Below are 21258 nucleotides of genomic sequence, written 5' to 3'. Positions count from 1 at the left end.
ACTTCAAATCAAATCGATTTGATTTACATTACCCAACATTACTGTTTTAACAAAGTTTAGCTTTTGAAGAGCAAAGCACTGCAGTTACGATGCTGTGGTAAAGATGCAAACGTTTCAATCAGAATCTTAAATTAGAATTCAGTCAAAAGGGAGATTTATGGATCAGCTAAAATTCACAAACATCATCCCACCTTGCTTGGCTCTACAGTAGTGATGACCGTGACGTCGATAAAGGGCTTGGGCCTTTTGGCTGTGTCTTCGATGAGCGACTGCCATTGCCGCGGCAAACCAACAAACTTCTGCTCCTGCTCGTCAAAGTCTGTATGTACGCGATGCTCAAAGTTGGATGGAGCGGAGATCTGGATACGAGACTTCTTCTTTTTGGTGAACATGATGGTGTCTGTGGTAGCTGCAGCCTAGCATCAGACCTGAATGGAGGAAGGAGGAAAGGGAGGAGAGTTAGCAGGAAAGACTGAGGACAAAATGCAAATGTAAAACTTCCAAGTGGCATATGTAGAACATACCACACATGCATGCACACAGGCATAGACAGTTATCTCAGAAAACACTCAATTACACATGAAATTACACCTGGTCGAAAGAGTACTTGAAACATATCAATCAGCATATAGAATTTAAAGCAGGCTTGGTATAGTTTCCAATAAATATCAATGATAGGAAAGAAAATCAAGTCCTCACATCACTGTGATAAAAAAAAGATTTGTGCTTTGTGTTTGTGTGTAGTTGGGAAAATAAATTACCACCCAACTTGCTTATTTTAGCCCATTAAGCATTAAGCAGCGTACTGGCATTAAACCAGCTGTGACCTTTAGTTAAAGGTCACCAGCAGCCTCAACAATAGGCTCACTGCTGGTCTCCCATTACTAATGACAGGACAACTGCTCCGGCTCCAGCATTTCCTAATAAGAACAACTAAGAACTCAACCGGCCTGATGGGGGACAACATCAGAGCAGCATCCTCAATGAGCTATTTCCTCGTCGTCACTTGCTGCTTTTCTCGCCGTCTCAATCACACTGCGACCTTCACTGTGCTACGTCAAGTACAGTACTTACTAGTTTTTGCATGTACACAATACACTGTCTACAGTCCAGTCTGCTGTTGACAGCTCACTTTCGGTCAGATAAAACAGATGCATACTTTATCTTGGACTTAGTTCTGACAGCTTGTGAAAGTGGAAGGATGCCTTTAACATTTTTTTTCCCAGTCCTGGTATCTAAACAAACTGCCTGATAATTTTGCTTTGAGGACAACTTGATATTTGATGGCTGCAAAAGAACTGGCACTCATGGTGGAGTGCTATGAATACCAACCAAAGACAGAGAGATAGACAGAGAGAGAAGATGGCTAGAAAGAAAGGCTAGTGCAAAAACAAATGTCAAACACAAGTAGTAACACAAGAGTTAGAAAGCAAAAGAGTATGCTCTTTAAACTTGCATATGCAAATCTCCATAAGGTGTACAAAAAGGATATAATTATAAGTTGTATGTTTATTTCCTCCAATCACCGAACAACGGGCACTGAAAGTCTTAATAATAATTTAGCTCCTCTATACACTGAATTTCAACTAATACAAAGCACTCAAAATATTACAGTCCAGTACAGTATTACCACGAAGTATAACCTCAAAATGTCCCAACAATTTGAGTCAACACTTTGTTGACATGGGTCTTTTACCACAGAAGTACAAGAATAATTGTTAGTCGTTATTTAATAATGTTATTCATAACATCTGTACTTTTCCTACAACTGTTTCCATTGTTATGGTCACTGAGTATCCTGCTAAATAAAAGTCAACTTGAAACTTAAAACTTTCAGTGTTGCAGCGTTTCTACTGCCTCACATAGTCTTACTGTGAATCAATTACAGGAACAAGTGCATCATCACAGACGTCCCCATCTAATCAGTAACATTCAAATCTGCAGCTATTATGGTTGGCTGGAAAAAAAACCTGCAGATGGTGGAAGATTTCTGAGTTCACAAACTATCCTGATAAGCACACTGCTCACCATATTTTGCTTGGATCTGAATAGTCTCCCTCTCAACCTTGCTGCTTTGTCAGTGGGTATCAAAGGAGACACTCCCAGGAGTCAAACAGAGGCTCACCAGTGATCAGTGTGTTAAAAACAGAAGCAGGCCCTGCTGGGCAGCTGACCAGAGGGGGCAACAGGAGTGGTGGGTCCTGTTAAATTCTGCCAGAGCCTTCTCTTCTTGTTTTTCTACAAAGTACTGTATCAAAGAACAAAAAACAGGGGAAGTCAAAAACAAGGCAATGAAAAAGATGCAGAGATGTGAGGACCAAAAAGACGGTGGGTGAGCTGAGTGAAAGGGGGATCTGGGCGGGTCATAAGTTAGAGGGCATGAGTCACGCTGCCAAGATCAGTCTGCAGCGTTAATAAAGCCTTTCACAGCAGGAGTGTTTGAAGTCTAGCAGGACCCGCCCAGGAACATGCTGAAAAAAGTGAGCTTCACAGCCAACAATGACGGCACCGACACAAAGCTTCAACACAACACTGGACTAAAACCAACCCAAATAAAATCAGGATACCTTGCTAATATGGATATTCTTCATATGTGCACTAGTGCAGAGAGGCCTGTATACTCAATGAGTGTTACTACATGGTGCAAAGCTAGCAGCACAGGGCCAAATGCCACAGCTTTTTAATGATTACAGTGATCTTTTGTGACAGCATCCCCATCATTTTTACTAGATGTTGCCATCACAGTCACCCTTAAATCTTTCAGCACATTTTGTCACAATATATAGATATAGATTTTTTAATATATCGAATCAGATTTTTCACTATTGATTTCCTGCCAGTATCTTCAAAGTGGTAAAGTGACTTCATATCATCAAGTCCTCCATGCTACAGTACCACATTACGATGTTCAGTTACTCCACCCAATTACCAACTCTGGATTTTATAACCTTAGCCAAAGTATCTTCCAACAGCGAGTGATAAATGTCTCTTTCCAGTCCTAATGAGTCTGGTGACAACAGAGAAGAGGCATATAAATCACTGTAGAGGACTATCATTAGTGTTTGACTAAGACAGCAATACAGTCAATCAATGCATGTGAACTCTGGGACTCAGGTAGTTACTACTGCCTTTAGAAGGATACATTAATGAAACCTGGAAGTGGTGGCTGTAGAAATCACATTAGCTACAGAGTACAATAACATAAACCAATATGTACACGAGCGCAAAGATTAGATCTTCTATCGGCCATATGGGGACAGTTAGGGCTGTTAGTTAATGGTTTGAGTCATAATATCTTATTGAAAGCATAAGGAGCTTTAACAAACCGTAAATCAGTCAGAAAAACTATCATGTAGGTATTGAGATTGACATGTAGCTCCCATAGTCACAGACAGCGGTCTGGATGTGAAACATGGAGGATTGTGGATGGCATTCAAATTCTGGGCTTTTTTGCTGCATCTGGAGATATCTGGAACTCTTAGCTTCAGGGGTTGTGGGTGAAAAACAAGGTTTTACTGCTGCTGTCAAGAGCCAAGACACGATAAAGTTTAAATGTAACGAAGGCTGTCTGGCAAACAGCAAACAGATTACAGAGCTCTGACCTCAAAGAGTTTGATTTGAGAGAGAACTTTGTTCACTAGGTGGCACGTAGTTGACTGTTTGTAGTACGAATAAACTCAAAGTGTGGGAGGGCTTTACATGACAATGTGAGTCTGGGTGTGCAATTCTGTAGACGATCAATGCACGTGCAGTGTTAGGAAATAACAACAGAGATGTGATGAATATTAGTCAGTTATAGAACCCATTCAGCCTAGCACACTATGTGAACATTAGATTACTTTAGAAATGGTTTTTATTTGTGTCTGAAGATGATGGCTGCTTTTGTTTTTATATAAAATGTTGATGTCAAATATAAGCACTCAAAATATCATCAAAATCATATAATGTACTTTTTATATACTATATACTTTTTTACCAGCTTTATTCAAGAGAAAGGTTTTACTCATTTGAGAGCATGCCTCTTTGATTTCACGTTCAGATTTTGTAATGCTTTCCCCAAAAACCATGCCCCCACACTCAAGAAGTCCCTGCTTGCATTTAGATTTGCTCTGCCTCTCCTCAAACTGCATGCTTGCACTCAGACATATTGTTGCGTGCACAGATATCCTGCGCTCCAGCTCCAGCCCTTCTCCTCACACTCTGGCTGATTCTGTGCGCGCGTGAAACATCTGCTTTTAGATTTCTCCTCTGCTCTTGGATTTTTTTGTGCAAAAACCCTGTCAAAATTCCCCAACCAATAGAATGCCAGGTTTAGTGTTGACCAATGAAATTATCCCTACTTCGTTGTGGGTGCCTTTGCTTTAGTTTTGGAGCGCCCTAGACAGGGCGTTATTCTTTACCCAGGTTCGTTCATCCCTTTCTGCCTCTAAAGCTAGTTCCCTGGCTTTTTTTTTTGTCAGTGTGCGGGCAAAATCTGAACGAGAAATCATGGGAGGCATGCTCTCAAATAGAAAAACCCACTCTTGAATAAAGAGCCCCATATGTACTAACCAATCACTGTTTTTAGAGCTGAATAAAAGCGGAATAGGGTATCCACTCGTTATCAATACATTGGCTGTAGGATTCACCGTCAGCCGACGTAGCCTATATATAACGTACCACTAACGTAGTCACGTAGATATTCACATACTATATTTACGTAGGCAAGTATTCACGTATGTCTAACGTAACGTCTGCATATCTTATGAAGCACACGTCCGGTAATTTTGAAAATGCTCAAAACATCAGCGTTCAACAACGCACCCCAGCGTAACACCGCAAGCTCTTAACGAATACTACTTATACCTTACCTTATATCTACGTACACCAGCGTAACACAGTGAGCTCTTAATGAATACTACTTATACCTTACCTTATATCTACGTACACCAGCGTAACACAGTGAGCTCTTAATGAATACTACTTATACCTTACCTTATATCTACGTACACCAGCGTAACACAGTGAGCTCTTAATGAATACTACTTATACCTTACCTTATATCAACGTACACCAGAGTAACACAGTGAGCTCTTAATGAACACTACTTATACCTTACCTTATATCAACGTACACCAGAGTAACACAGTGAGCTCTTAATGAATACTACTTATACCTTACCTTATATCAACGTACACCAGCGTAACACAGTGAGCTCTTAATGAACACTACTTATACCTTACCTTATATCAACGTACACCAGAGTAACACAGTGAGCTCTTAATGAATACTACTTATACCTTACCTTATATCTACGTACACCAGCGTAACACAGTGAGCTCTTAATGAATACTACTTATACCTTACCTTATATCAACGTAAACCAGCGTAACACAGTGAGCTCTTAACGAATACTACTTATACCTTACCTTATATCAACATACACCAGCGTAACACAGTGAGCTCTTAATGAATACTACTTATACCTTACCTTATATCTACGTACACCAGCGTAACACAGTGAGCTCTTAATGAATACTACTTATACCTTACCTTATATCAACGTACACCAGCGTAACACAGTGAGCTCTTAATGAATACTACTTATACCTTACCTTATATCAACGTAAACCAGCGTAACACAGTGAGCTCTTAACGAATACTACTTATACCTTACCTTATATCAACATACACCAGCGTAACACAGTGAGCTCTTAATGAATACTACTTATACCTTACCTTATATCAACGTACACCAGCGTAACACAGTGAGCTCTTAATGAATACTACTTATACCTTACCTTATATCTACGTACACCAGCGTAACACAGTGAGCTCTTAACGAATACTACTTATACCTTACCTTATATCAACGTACACCAGCGTAACACAGTGAGCTCTTAATGAATACTACTTATACCTTACCTTATATCTACGTACACCAGCGTAACACAGTGAGCTCTTAATGAATACTACTTATACCTTACCTTATATCTACGTACACCAGCGTAACACAGTGAGCTCTTAATGAATACTACTTATACCTTACCTTATATCTACGTACACCAGCGTAACACAGCGAGCTCTTAATGAATACTACTTATACCTTACCTTATATCTACGTACACCAGCGTAACACAGTGAGCTCTTAATGAATACTACTTATACCTTACTTTATATCAACGTACACCAGCGTGTTGCTGATATTTTGTATACACCATATTTTTGTATACGTTATGCATTCGTCTGATACATTTTGTATAAGTAAGTGATACTCTATCAATAGGTTAGACATGCGTATCTGTAAATGTTCACTTTTCCGATGCGATGAAAAGTTGGACGTATTTGGACTCTTTGGAATTTCCGTATGCGCCTGCATACGTTTCTGTCATACGGAGATGTGTGACACGGCCTTTAGGATTGATTACAGTTCTCTGCATGTTCAGTTTATGACTCTTAAGAACAACCAGTTTGATTTCTCAAAAGAAAAGTAGTGTACTGAGGGCAATCTACATTTTTAAGAGTGAAATGAAACGTTAAACTACAGTTTTGCACGAAGAATTTAAATTAGTTCAATACTTTTTTTATTGAGACATGCAGACACCCTGTTCCAATTAATGCATCCACTTGAAGCTAAACTCTATTTATTATAAACACAAGGTTTTAAATGCTACAAACATACATTGTTCTAAGTCAACCGTATTCATCCAAGGATAAATATGTGCACTGATCTCAAGTCAAGATATAAATGATGTTCTTCAAATGGGACATGGCTTTGGACAGACACATCTTTTTGCTGAGGATAAATAAAGTAGAAGAGCTAAACTGCTGCACCCTGCCACCCACTCAAACAGTGTTAATGCTCACACACATACAGCGTAAACTAGAAGCTATAAAAGGACCCCTCCTCTCACAGAGCAACACAAGCAGAATCCCTCCCTAAACACAACAATCACTGGAGTTATAGCTTCCCTGTGTTTTCCCCTCCCGCCTACACAAAATCCATATTGAATCACCCGCACCACTCCCCTCAAACTCTCTTTCTGCTCTCCTTCCCCCTTTAAAAGTCTCCCATCCTCCTCCCACTTTTTCCCCCCCCATCTCTCTCCCTCAATCTCTCACGTATGCCTGGCTGAACAGTGAGAAAGCCTGTCCGGTCAGTGGGCCAGAGACACGCTGACAAGCTCTGGATGAAGCCGCTGTCCTCTGGCCTGATTCAAGTATTGTGCATGGGTGGTCCACGCTCAGAAAAGACACCGTAGGTCAACAACAACACAAATAAACGGCAATGATACAGTCCGGGATCAAACATTTCTAAACTGGAAATAGATCCAAATTTATAAGGCCGGTGGATTTGTAAAAAAACATAAAACAAGCTTTTTGATTCTGCTCATAGATTCATAAAGCACATGTATAGTGTCGGGTATGTCCAACAGCACATTGTATTCACACACAAATAAATTCAAGCAAATGACGAAGGACCAAAACGAGTGGCAAAGTAAATAATATAGTTGTTTGCTTTTAACATAATTTGGCTTCTTTCTTGATGGAATATGCCCCGAACTGGAGTCAAGTTTCAATAAGAATGAGAAACACAATATGATAAATGCCATTTGAGAATGTGTTCTGTTGCAAACCCCATTAACAGAAAACCACATCGTGTACATGTTTTAATACCCAAAATGAGACATGGGTCATATGGTTGAAATCAAGATCACAATAAGAATACTTGCCAATATTGCTATACAATCAGAAATTGTATTCAAATTTGAACGATTATGAATCAAAAAATGATCCAACTTTGTACAATCATTACAATGGCGGAGATAGTTTCAGTACTTACTCAACATAAACAACATTTTACTTCTCTCCAATGTAATGTTTTAGAATTAAAGACGTCTACATCTAAAATGTTATTGAAGCATTTCAGTGCACGGCAGAATGTCATCTTGAAATGGCCAATGTTTGCTTAAATCAGGACACAAAACTGAACGTTTTCTGTCATCTTGGGGATTTCTTATTGCAAATGCTCATTACAAAATGTCATCCACACAGTGGTGACCTCACATTAAGTAGGTTACCACTAATCTGCCTTTTACCCTCCAAGTGATAAGTAAAAGACGCCATTAGTTTGCAAACACCTCATCAGCATCGGCCACGACAAAGAAAGCGTGCAATGCATCACACTTTTCCTCCCTTCACTCTAATGATTTTCTGTCTGTGGCTCCATTGAGACATACCTTGCATAACTTGTCTTCTAAGAAGACACTAACAACACTCAGGGGTTGAGAAGGCCAATGTAAACACACTTCAAAGAGCCAAAACCAATCATTATGGCACCGTGATTCACTTCAGAGCTGGTTTTGAGGTTTCTACCTTATTACCAACTTGTAACAAGGCAAATAAACCCAGGTAATTACTTAGTAGCTTGCAGTTGAGCTAAGACGAGTTACGTGAGCAAAAACTAAATCTGCCAAGAAGACCATCAAGTCATCCTTCCATTTAAAACAAACAATTACAAAATGCTACAAATGCTGGTGTTTCCAAACATAATACAGACTGAAGTGGAGCTTAACTTCAGTCATTACTAGCATATTCTGAACACTTTAATTCAGTTACCACAAGTAGGAATAGGTTTGATTAATGCATAGAAACTCTCTTGTTCACATACAGGCCACAATGGGTGATGAATGTCCAAATTTTACAGCTGAACACATTTCCAGAATTGAGGCCACTTTAGCCTCTAAATGATGGCTGGTAACCTGCCAAAAACACTGCTGGAGTACACGAAGTTACCAGCCAAGGCAAAAAAACAATAAACATTTCCGGACGGCAGTCATAGGCTACATTTAATATAAAGTAGGGCTGCAACTAACGATTATTTTCAGTATCGATTTATTTGCAGATTATTTTCTAGATTCATCGATTAATCATTTGGTCTATAAAAAGGTCAGAAAATTGTGAAAAATTCCATCCCAATTTTTTTTTGATGATATCCTTAAATGTCTTTTGTCAGTCTAAAACCCAAAAGATATCCAGTTTAGAAAAAATTGAAATAAGCAGGAAATTTCCATATTTGAGAGGTTGAAAACATTTTCTTTTACATTTTTGTATGAAAAAACCATAACGATTAAAAGATTATCAAAATAGTTTCCTGTCAAATCAACTAATCGATTAGTTGACTTATCGTTGCAGCTCTAATAGAGTATTTATTTTACCTAAATGGTCCATTGAGATGGTGTTTACCAAAGCTAAGAAATTAATACAAATGTATCAGCTCTTCCCTGAAACAGAGACACGTGACATGAGACGTGACACGAGACATTTGGCATCTCAAGTGAGATGCCAAACAGCAGACGACAGTATTCAGGTTACCATTGCTGTTGTGGTGTGCTTACATTAGCTTGCTGGTGCTGAATCCGGGTTGATAATGAATAGCCTGTTCTCTCACTACTGAAAACACACACACACATTAATAACTGTGCTGTTCTATTCTCCATAATGTAAATTATACTACGTGTATGACATAATAGATAACAGCATACTGTATCATGGGGAGATTCGACATAACAATATGCAGTATTACGAAATACAATATTTAATGTTATTTAGGGTCATGTGATGCAATGTCATGTGAAGTCACAACATAACATTATGTAATAACATCACAACACATGATCTGCTCATAGGCGCAGGGTCTTCTGGGGTTATTTTACAACAGTCTGGTGCCGCGTTACACACACAACTGATTACTCTAATGACCATCAGCCTGCAAACAACATTGGTGAAAGTACACAAGAAAGTAATTGTATCTTGATGCATCAGGACAATAAGGCATCAGTATTAACAGTCTAATATTGTCTAAACATTAAATTAATCTTAGGGGACATTTTACTGCCGAATGAGTATTCTTATTGTTGATACTTAAAGTATGTTTTGCTGATAATGTTGCAGAGTAGAATTTAAATGCAGGACTTTAACTTGTAATGAAGTATTTTTTACATTATTGTACTGGTACTCGAGTAATAGATCTGAATACTCCTTCCACCACTGGTTCACAACACATGCATGTGTGGCAGCTTTAATATAAGGCTGAGTGGGCCTGCTAACATCTGTCTACTATTACAGTAAATGAGGTAGTTAAGATACAGAACTGGTTGTTACACTTGGCCTACTGAAGTTCCCATGACATGAAACTGCATTGACCAGCTGATGTTAATATTACGAGATCTCCAACAACGGGTAATAACAGATTCCAGTTATTTCATTAGAGCAAATGCATGCGGACAAATATCATAAACAGAATATCATACCCTTAAGGATTATACTCCTGATCATCCGGAGTCCTTACCGTTTGTCTACGCAGGAGTCATTTCAGACACACTTCAGGGTCACTCTTTCACGTAAGACTGCTCATCAAAGACTCAACACAGCAAAACCCAAAATATTTTTAGTGTTTACAATTTGAAGGAGCGGTTATGATTAAATCTGTGGGTTCGTGAGTCTGTGGCGTAATCTGTAAAGATGATACTCACTGAAGAGCAATAGTTACTCTATTGAGTAATGGCCATTGTGCAATTGAGAGAGATTTGATCATATTTAATTGAAACCCATCCATCCCCATATCAGATTATTATATAGTATATATAGTTTCAACAATTCTAAAAAAGATAACGCAAAATCATTAATAACATTAACATAACTAAAACTCAGATTTAAATGAAAAATAACTCAAACGTACAAGACCATTTAGATATAAATCACCCATCTGAGTGTTTTGTACATTACTAATGGCAAAAAGACAGAAAGGATTTGTGAGACTTTACTGAATAGATATTATTGGAGAAAACGTTTAAGGCACTAGCATAAGCATCCTCTCTCTTCATAACTATGAACTCCAAGCTACTCCCTTTAGTTAAATAACAATAAAAAACAAACTTCCTGCACAAAAGAGTACAAATAACCAACTTCCTACCGAGTCTGAACACAAAGATAAGCAGTGAATCATTACCAAAAGCTGTTCTTCCCGTCATCTCCATGTGTCACCAACATTTGCGCAAAGAGAGACAGATGACCGGGAGTCCAACAGCTGCCTGACAGTCACACATATGAGCAGTCAGTAACAGGTTTGAATGGTAATAGTCAGGCAGAGGAGAGTAAAGGCAGACACAACCAGTTCCCAGCAGTCCAACAGGGCTGTCCATGTGAAACAGATCATCCCTCACTCCCTCATTTCACAAAAGACAAACAATAAAGTTACTATGTTTTTTTCTGACTCACAGCGTTGTGTTGTTTTGTCCCAGGTCAACTTTCGCTCGGTCCGAGTAGCTCTCCCACAAGTTGTAATTAATAACTCTTATCTTTCTTTACGCACGACAAAACTAAGAGGTGAACTATGATACAGCGATACAAGCGTGTTTACAACTTTATTGTCGGGAATAGCCTACTCACTTTTAGTCACAGGTACAGAAACACACTATCCACCTGAGCTCATGTCGGAAACGCAGCTGAGGACGAAGGGAAAGAGACTCCTGCAGCAACAAAGTTGTTTCCGCGAAGAAATGAAACTCAGTTAAAGCGTCGGACGCGTTGATTCGTCTTCATAAAAAACGGACCGGGTGACAGACTGAGCGTTGGCGTATAAAAACAGATAATATAAATGTATATATAAAAGTGCTGTAGCTTTGGGCTGTAAATACAAAGTGTGTCGCATTCCTATGGTTTCAGCAAAGCGCGGCCCAGTATCATGACGTCACCGGAGGGAGGGCGCGAGCGAGAGATATTAGCGCGAGATATTAGCACCCTTATGTCCTGTCAAATAAAAGACACTGAAGCATCTTCCTCCGCTTGTCCTTCCTTCCTGTCACACGTGTCTACTGTCACCTGTACTGCAGTGGTGGAAGAAGTATTCACGTTACAGTATTCAAGTAAAAGTCCTGCATTCAAAACCTTACTGTAGTACAAATGCTTCAGCAAAATCGATTTTAAGTACAAAAAGTAAAATGACTCATTCTGCAGTATTACTTAAGTACAATGTTGAGGTACTTGTACTTTATTTGAGTATTTCTATTTTATAATACTTTATATTTTATACTATTCAACGACATTTCAGAGGAAAATATAGTACTTTTTACTCCACAAAAATTTGCCTGACATCTTAAATTTATTTTCATCCACAGATTAATATTACAAATGTTATAATTAATAATACAAAATATAATGAACAAATAAATAACAATGTAATATTATGGATTAAGATAAAACATGTATTTGCTTTATTGATTGAAATTGTTGGAAAACAAGCCACCCAGCAGATAACATATATAAAGTAGTTAAAATGACTCCAACCTTTAACAGCTTCAACATTAAAGTAACGAACACATTAATGCATCCATAAGTATGAACAAATAATGAACATTAATATAAACGTGGTAAATTCTGCATAATGAGTACTTTTCTGGTACTTTAAATATATTTTGATACCAATATTTATCTGATTAGAAATGTGAACGCAGGACTCGAAAATCACCTCATCTAGAAACGCATGGTGTTACTGGACAGGAAGGGTAGGAAAACTGTAAGCTGAAAAGTAACTAGAGTTATAAAATAAATGTAGTGGAATAAAATGTATTTTCCTTTGAGATGTGGTGGAGAAGAAGGATAAAGCTGTATATGGAAATCGAAAAGTATAAGTACCTTGAAGAACTTGAAATCTTTAGAACTAAACCAATATATTTATATTCAGCTTGCAATGATAAATAACACAGAAAGGGATCGACTATTACTGTAATATACATTTACTTCTTCAATAACAGCAGCACATGAATGCAAATAATAAGAGGATTTGCATTGATTGAGTGATTATTTACTCTTAAAAGGGGATGAATGGTGAGACATTCTTATTTGTTGCATCTCCAGTCAATCATTTAGGTTACTGAGAAGGTTAAATATAATTCTTTACGGATTAGGTTTTGCATGACATCACATGACAATATGACTCACTTTGTGGCACAACAAACTCTGACAGCTTAAATTATTATAGCAGTCTAATCAAGGCAGGCTACTGTGAAGTGCCACGTCTGCCTGCTAACATCAACAGATCCATCACCAAAGACATTTCACAGGACACACAGATAGTGAGTCGAGGCTAACTGCCATAACACATCTTAAATACGCCAACACTGGACATTGTGTCAGCATTGTTGTTTTAATCACATTATATATGCTAAAGATATTGACTCTGTGTCCCGCTTTGTTTAAACAACCATCAGATTTAAAAATAAACTCTTATATTTCAGAGGGATACTTCGCAGAGATGTATTGTAGACCCATTCTTATACTTATTTTGCGAGTGGCTTCCTAAATAACACAACATTTAGTAAACTAGTTTTTAATGTACACCCGTCTACCACAAATATTTATCATTGTATTGTATTTTATATTATACATATATATTTATTTGTTTATATATATATATATATATATATATATATATATATATATATATATATATATATATATATATATATATATATATATATATATATATATATATATATATATATATGCATGAGCATTGTTGGAGGGAGCCTGGCAACTGGTAATTGTTGTGCATACGACAAGAAACTTAATGAATGTATTGTTGTCATACTAACTAATATGTAACATTACATAACAGAAGTTATTTCAGCCTAATGTAGGGAATTAGTAACTGAACAAATAAATCTGCTTCTTTAAAATCGTATGATAACTCTCCATATTCTCTTTCATCAGAAAGTAGTAATTTAACACCGAAACACAATTTATACTAGGAGTTTGTTTGTTTCATTATCTATCATCTACTGTCTAACAGATTACAAGGTGTCCGCTGCTATAAGGACAAGGCCCATTGACATTCCTTTGAGAGTAAAAATACAGCAGGAAAAGTTCCACTCAACGTATCAGAGCCAGACAACACACAAACCTGCCAATCCTGAGGCCGAGTTCAAACAAGGCATGCAGTGTTGCAGCCAATGAGGGCTGACTTCCAGAAGCAGGTTGTGGAATGTGGAAAGGTCAATGATAAAGAGAGTTCAACGTAGATCACACAAGCTAGCTTACACATATTTCAGCACACATACTCAGACAGACCTTTGCTTTCCCTGCATTTATTGTCTGATACACTGAAATATCAAGTTCAGAAAAGCCAAGTTTACTGGAAGGAAATCTTGGTCTACCTGCAAGTTCAGGGATGAATGGGACGTTAACAGTCCCCACACACAAAAACACTATAAACATTTGAAAAGATAAGATATCAAAACAATGTTTGTCTGCGCTGTTAACTTCTGTTCTATGAGTTTGAACATAACAGACTGAAAACAAACCCAAACAACCTCCCTTTTGAATCTACAGCCAAGACAAAGCATCCAAAATAAAGACGTCTATATGGTCACCATCAAATTGGAAATATAAAGTAGCATAAAATGGAAATACTCAAGTAAAATACAAGTACCCCAAATTAAGTACGGTACTTGAATATGTAAATGTGCATTCCACCACTGGTACTCAACTACTCTCATCCTAACTTGTTGTTGCCCATAAACACAAGGTGCTATTGAACAAAGTTAGTGACATTTGCAACATACTGTAAAATACATGATTCAGTGTGTGGCACCATCATTACATGGTGATGGCATGTTGAAAAAAACAGAAGCAATGAGATAAAGTTGTTGTGAAGAGGTCAAACATCACATCAATCTCCCCTGTTATTAGTGAGGCCAGTCATCACTCCATCAGCTGGTCTGAGGTGTACTGTCTGCAAGGCAGTTCTGCCAAATAGCAGATCAGTGAATGTTATTCAGACTAAAAACACAGTGGAGGTAAGAAATTGTGATCAGAACAATCAGATGCTTGTACAAAACACTAGCTCTGAAAATATGTGCAAGCAAAGTGATCGTAAACACGCTTCTTCTTTAACAGCTACCACTGTGTTGTTCATGAGCAAGTAAAGCCAGTGACAAGTATTCAAAGTTTGGACATTTTAATGTCTACCTTGGGCTAAACTAAATTCATATTAAAAAGCAGACACCAAATCGGGACTGGGGCGTAAAGTACAGGGGCCAATGGCCACTTCCCACTTCTTACCCACTAACCTCCGGCGCCCTTGCTCGGACCACACCCATCTTCGATCTCAGCTTTCATTATGATCTCAACTACACATCTGTTAAGTTTTGTGACTGCATCTTGCACGGTTGCGACGCTGTTGCATCACAAAATCTGTCCACAGATGAAGAGGTTCCAGCTACAGTAGGTGTAGACTCAAAAACTGAAAACAAAACCAGCATTGCTGTCTCGGCTTGTAATAACATGTCTTAATATAGTTGTATTAATCTTAAAGATTGGTTAACAGTGCTGGATAGTAGATCCTAATTCAATAGCAGGATCCTGAGAAAGAACACACTTATTTACAGACAGAGCACTGCAACAAGTCCTGCCTGTGTCATCCAGACTATTCCAGAGTAATGGGAGTGCAACAAAAAAGCAGCTTTCTCCCCTCCCACAATATCATACTGCCTTTCACTGGCATTGCAACAGCAGTACAACTGAGGTGAAACGCAGCCACTATCCAGAAATCTCTTTGTATTGTGTGTGTTTGTAAAACCTTCATATCATTGGGAACGTGCAGGCCCAAGCTTGATTTTTCAGACGAGATTAAAACAACTGTACATGCAAACACAAGAACAAACTCCTCACTGTGTTGCTGTGTGCAAAGGAAAAGACACACAGCGAGGAACAGAAGAGTTTAACATGAACAGACAGAGTACTATTGTACAATTAACAGTTAGTGGAAGCAACGATTATTTTCATTATGGATTAATCTGACAATTATTTTCTTGATTCATCAATTAATCGTGTGGTCTATAAAATGTCAGAAAATAGTGCAAGATGCCATCACAACTTTAAAGTGCTTGTTTTGTCCGTCCAACAGTCCAAAACCAAAAGATATTCAGTTTACAGTAATATAAACATGGGAAAAGAAGCTAATTATTGCATTTGAGAAGCTGGGAACGTTTAGCGTTTTTGATTGACAAGTAAATTATTTATCTATTTTCAAAATAGTAGAATATGATTTATTTTCTGTTGATCAACTAATCACCAACCACACAATCTGTCAGAAAAGAAAAGTAATCATAATGTCTCCACTACAATGCTCTACAAAAACTACGTCTATACTGTAATTGTTGTGATATTGAGCATTTCCTTTACTCACAGTGTTCTTGCCTCTGTTCTGAGCACCTAGACAGCTTTGTTGATGTTGGCTGCTGCATTCATTCCTGAGAGGATTTTTTTTCTCTCCCTCTAAGGCAATAAGTCTGGCCATTTCTCCCTGTTACGGGGAGGAATCATAATGTAGGGTCTTATATGACCCACACAGGGTTTATTTAATCCTTAACCAGTCAGCTTAGCTTGATCCTCTGTCTCCAGACACTTTGACGTGCTTTTTAAAGGGGTACAAAGCTACGGGCAATGTCATTGATCACTTTTAATAAGTCACTATAGCTGTTTTCCACTGATTTATTTTGTTACTTCAAACTAAAAATATCTTAATATGTAAAGGTTTGATAAACAATCCTGTCAAAAAATCAATGATTTTACCAAACAATAACAGAAAGAAACAGAGAATGGAAGTTTATCCACACATAAGCTTTTCCCCCCTGATAGGAGGTGGAGTCTGGGGTTATTGCTGTGTTGTCTCTGCAGGTCTGGTTGTTTGGCTGTTAGCTGTTAGCTGAATCTGGCCCAGTGTTGGCTCTGAACCTCGCCTCCCCCCTTCACGCCCTCGCCTTCTTTGGACTCTTCACAAACACCCAAACCTACCTGCACATAGAGAAAAAGTATCAACTGCTCTCTCTTCCTCTTCCTCTTCCCTTTCTCCCATATCACTCCATTTCTCTCTTCCCCCTTTCTTTTTTAAGCTATCTTTTCTGTGAAACCTAATGCCAGGAGAAAGACGAGACTTTTAATGTTTCTACAGCATAAACTCCACCAGCAAGGACCCAAAGAGGACAAAACAATAACAACAACACAGAAAATGACACTAACAATTTAATGCTTGATAATAAATTGCCACACAATTCCTCAAATGTACAGGGTGATGTCTCTGACTTTTAATGCACAATATTAATGTGATCATTCACAGCTTTATGCCACAAACACAGCAGGTAGCGCCAATTTACGGCATGCCGCTATAATGAAAATGTTTCTGCCTCCGGGAGGCATGTACATATGTTTCAGGCAGGAAGAAATTATTTCTTACATAGATCAATATGTCACAGGACTCTGTTTACTGATTGGATGTGGGTATTCTCACAAATCGCTTCTAAAAGTTAAAACTATCCCAAACTTTTGGTTGGCCACATAATCAAAACATCCGCAGATCACGGAGCTTAGAACAGCCGCCGCTGCTATCCATTGACATTACATCGCAGGACCTCATATGTTGATGTGAAAGCTGTTTAGAGTTCATGGAAGACGCCTGAACAGCAGCTGTGTTTGTCTCTCTCTCTCTGAGGGACCCTCAGGTCACCTAATGACAACATGTCCTGCCATCAGCTCTGCCCCCTGCGGGACACGTCTGTCAACAGTCATCAACAGTTCCTGATTGTCTCTGCCTTCATGACTCCTACTGAGATCCCCCATAAACACCACTCTTCCAAATCTGTGCTGACTGTCAAGAAAGCTTCGGTGAGTGCCTTCAACCTGAATTGATTCCAGGTGTTGCTGTTGTTCACTTCTATGTGCTTGAATCCTGAATGTGAACACAGTAGCTGTCTCTAACAAAGCACAATTTCATCATCAAATGTTGATATTTTCTTTGGCCAATCATATATGTTACACAACGTGTTAGAATTTTGCATAAAAAAGTAACAGCCCTTTGTCGTGGTACATATTGTCAATTCTGTTATTTACAAAAGTCACAGCTGATCAAATCTGGCAGCAACAGGTGTTATTTCAGAAAGTGAAAAACAATAAGATTATTATAAACAATTATCACTCTCTGGACTAATAGGAATTGTGCTTTAGATTGTTTTTTTGGGCATTATTTGCCATTATTACATAGTGCCAGCAGAGCGATGACAGTAAACAATGGCCAGAGAGATATAACAGAGTTCCCCCATCCGGACTCAAACCGGGGACGTTGCAGTTCATAGCCGGTGTCTTAGCCCATAAGCCACAAGAAATGTTCAAACTAGTATAATCAGCTGGGAGAGGAGCAGAAAGGTAATTAAAGCCTCCTGTCCTGGAGGAGAGAAAGGAAAAATATTGCTATTGAAGTCTAAGTTTATGCAAAACATCACACAGTGCCCTGTGCAATATGCAGTTAAAAAAAACAAAAAAGCATCATGATAAACTAATGTATGTATGTATGTATGTATGTATGTATGTATGTATATCTATATATATATGCATGAGGAGTGTTAATTCTGCCAGCCTGTTAATCCCTCTTTCTACATTACACAGCAGACAATCTGAATGCTTCCACAACTACCACCAAGATGTACAGCAAACTTTACGCTTCTTGGACTGGATTAATAGATTCACAATTTAACAACATCAATTCAATTACGTTGAAAGGAGCCAGTTGAGGTGGTTCGGGCATCTAGTAAGGATGCCACCTGGGCGCCTCCCTAGGGAGGTGTTCCAGGCACGTCCAGCTGGGAGGAGACCCCGGGGAAGACCCAGGACTCGGTGGAGAGATTATATCTCCTCACTGGCCTGGGAACGCCTCAGGATCCCCCAGTCGGAGCTGGAGGATGTGGCCCGGAGAAGGGAAGATTGGGGTTCCTTACTGGAGCTGCTGCCCCCGCGACCCGATCCCGGATAAGCGGTAGACGATGGATGGATGGATGGAATTAAATTATCACAACCAATTCCCTCTCTTAGGCAACAAGGTTGCCTAAAGGTCCAGCCATCATATTGGTGTACCATTCTCCCAGAAAAAATGGATCCCAAAAACATTTCTAATATTTAGGTCATTTCCTAATGACCTAAATATCAGCGATTAGCAAATACTATTACCTTTCAAAAACATAACTTTTTATAGGTGTAATCCACTGATACAGATGCTGAGCTATCAGTGCAAATGTTGTCATCTGATATGTAGCTCCCGGTGATTTTTAACCTGACACCTGGTTACTTCCTGACACAGTAATCCTTGCTGAATAACTTGCAGAGCATGATGAAGAGATGGGGGTTGATTTTGATAAAAGTCAGTGCTCACTGCTGGGTATATGTGAGAGAGGAGAGTGACCCCTCCATACAGCTCTGGCATCCCAAGAATGTGTGGTGTGCCTAGCACTAATCACACAACCTTGCTAACTAACTACATGCAAAATCTCTTTGCCACTCACTCATGCACACACTTCATATTAATAACACATACATACATGTACACACATACATATATGCCTGCTGTGAAGAGGAGGGAACAACATTGAAGACCAAAGGATGACTTTGTGATAAAAAGTGAGGTGAAGGAGGAGAGACTCTCAGACAGACAATATCCTGTTTCCTCCTTCCGCCTGGCTAGACATTGACGAGACACACACACACACACACACACACACACACACACACACACACACACTAATAATAAGATTTATTTGTATAGCACCTTTCATACAAGAATTGCAGCCCAAAGTGCTTCACAGCAGAAACATAACAATTAGTACAAGATTAGACAGAATAAGAGCATTTACAGTACAATCTAGTATGCAAGTATTATCAGCAAAACGTTAAGTATCAAAAGTATTGATTGTGCCGTAAAATGTTCCCTGTCAGTGTTTTATTACTATATGATGTTTTGGGATTAATAATGCTGCATTAATGTGTATGTTGCATTTTGCCGTTGTAGATGTTTAAGGATGTGCTCATTTTAAATCCTTTATATTATGTTGGTAGTTTAATCTACAGCAATGCATCATATTCTATAAAATCACCACGAATCTCAACACAGATGATGCGTTTTAAAGCTGACCCAAGAGTCTTTTTAAATAGTTGATTTAGCTTTAGAAGTTGAAGACTCAAACGTAACACTTCATTCTTCAGTTTATCACAAACATTCAAATTCCAATTCAACACATTTTGGAGATACATGGTTTTCACTGGACAGGAAGGGGATGATAAATTGTAATCTGAAAAGTAACTAATCCTCTCAGACAAATGTGGTAGAGTAAAAAGTACAATATTTACCTCTGGGGTAGTGGAGTAACGTTAGAAGTATAAAGAAGCATACATACAGTACTTGAGATAATGTATTTAGTTACATCCCATCACTATCATAAATACATGACAATGAAGACAAGTTGGCTGCAGTGTTTCATGGTAGCTGGCATACATATAAGAATTTGCCAATGTTACCAGAACCAGCTTTTCTCCTGGATTTGCCATTAAGCCGTCCAGCGAGCTTAGGGGGTTTTAGCAAAAAAACACAGCCCTAACGTGAAGTTAGCTTGGTAATGTGCCCAGAGCTGCGGTTTTTAATTGTTCAACAACTTTCACAAGTGACTCATCATCTAGTATCTTGGCCATACTGTGAAAACCCCAAGCTTTACATCTCAGTAAGGTATTCAAACAACACACACACGGAGAAAGAGACAACACCGAAGGAGGTTACTATGGTCTCCTCAAACCCAGACTTAAAAGCGGCTAACATTAGCCACTGTTAGCACCTAAACGGGGAGCAGAGACGCGCCACAAGCTAGCGCAGAACAAACTACAATTATTAAAACCAAATGTGCCTACTCACCCCGAAACTCACAGGAAAACTTTTTTCGGCTGCCACCGCGGTATGGAAATAAACTTTCCTCAGTTTAAAAGAGCAGACGCAGGCTAACTTTGGGCAAACTGAGTAACATTAGCCGAAGTCTCACTTTCCCGACGCCATGTTGAACAGTAGGAAATACATCCGGGAAACTGCAGCAAAGTACCATGGCAACCGAGTCAGCGACAGGTCGCTAGGGAGACGAGTGAGGGTAGAATTAGCATAATGTTTTTAGCGCTACATTATGCTCATACATGAGAGGCACACTGAGCTAGCTAACACTATATGCTCTACATGTAATACATCTTTTTGTAAAACTATGTGCAGCGGTGGATGAAGTATTATGATATTTTACTTAAGTAAAACTAGCAGTAAACATACTGTGGTACAAGTAAAAGGCCTGCATGCAATATTTTACTTAAATAAACGTAGAAACTACTAGCATGAAAATACACCTTAAGTACTCATTATGCAGA

The 21258-nt window shown here is 38.7% G+C and overlaps 1 protein-coding gene across 10 annotated transcripts in view; it reads right to left on the bottom strand.

Annotated features, from left to right (window-relative positions):
* The window catches only part of pak4 (p21 protein (Cdc42/Rac)-activated kinase 4), a 30940-nt gene extending 10034 nt beyond the window's left edge, over positions 1–20906 (bottom strand). For 2 of the 10 annotated variants that reach the window (XM_029445808.1, XM_029445817.1), the window contains exons 1-2: positions 2029–4682; positions 192–428 (exon numbers count right to left, since the gene is read on the bottom strand). In XM_029445808.1, the coding sequence (XP_029301668.1) occupies positions 192–392 (201 nt within the window). In that variant the 5' untranslated portion in view covers positions 393–428; positions 2029–4682. The other 8 variants (XM_029445810.1, XM_029445809.1, XM_029445814.1 and 5 more) reach the window with 8 other exon arrangements.
* Positions 20907–21258: the final 352 nt, after the last annotated feature.

The sequence above is a fragment of the Cottoperca gobio genome, chromosome 13 (assembly GCF_900634415.1).
Source record: "Cottoperca gobio chromosome 13, fCotGob3.1, whole genome shotgun sequence".
Classification (NCBI taxonomy): Eukaryota; Metazoa; Chordata; class Actinopteri; order Perciformes; family Bovichtidae; genus Cottoperca; species Cottoperca gobio.
Note: the sequence above shows the minus strand (reverse complement) of the source record. Positions and strands in the feature narration are given on the sequence as shown.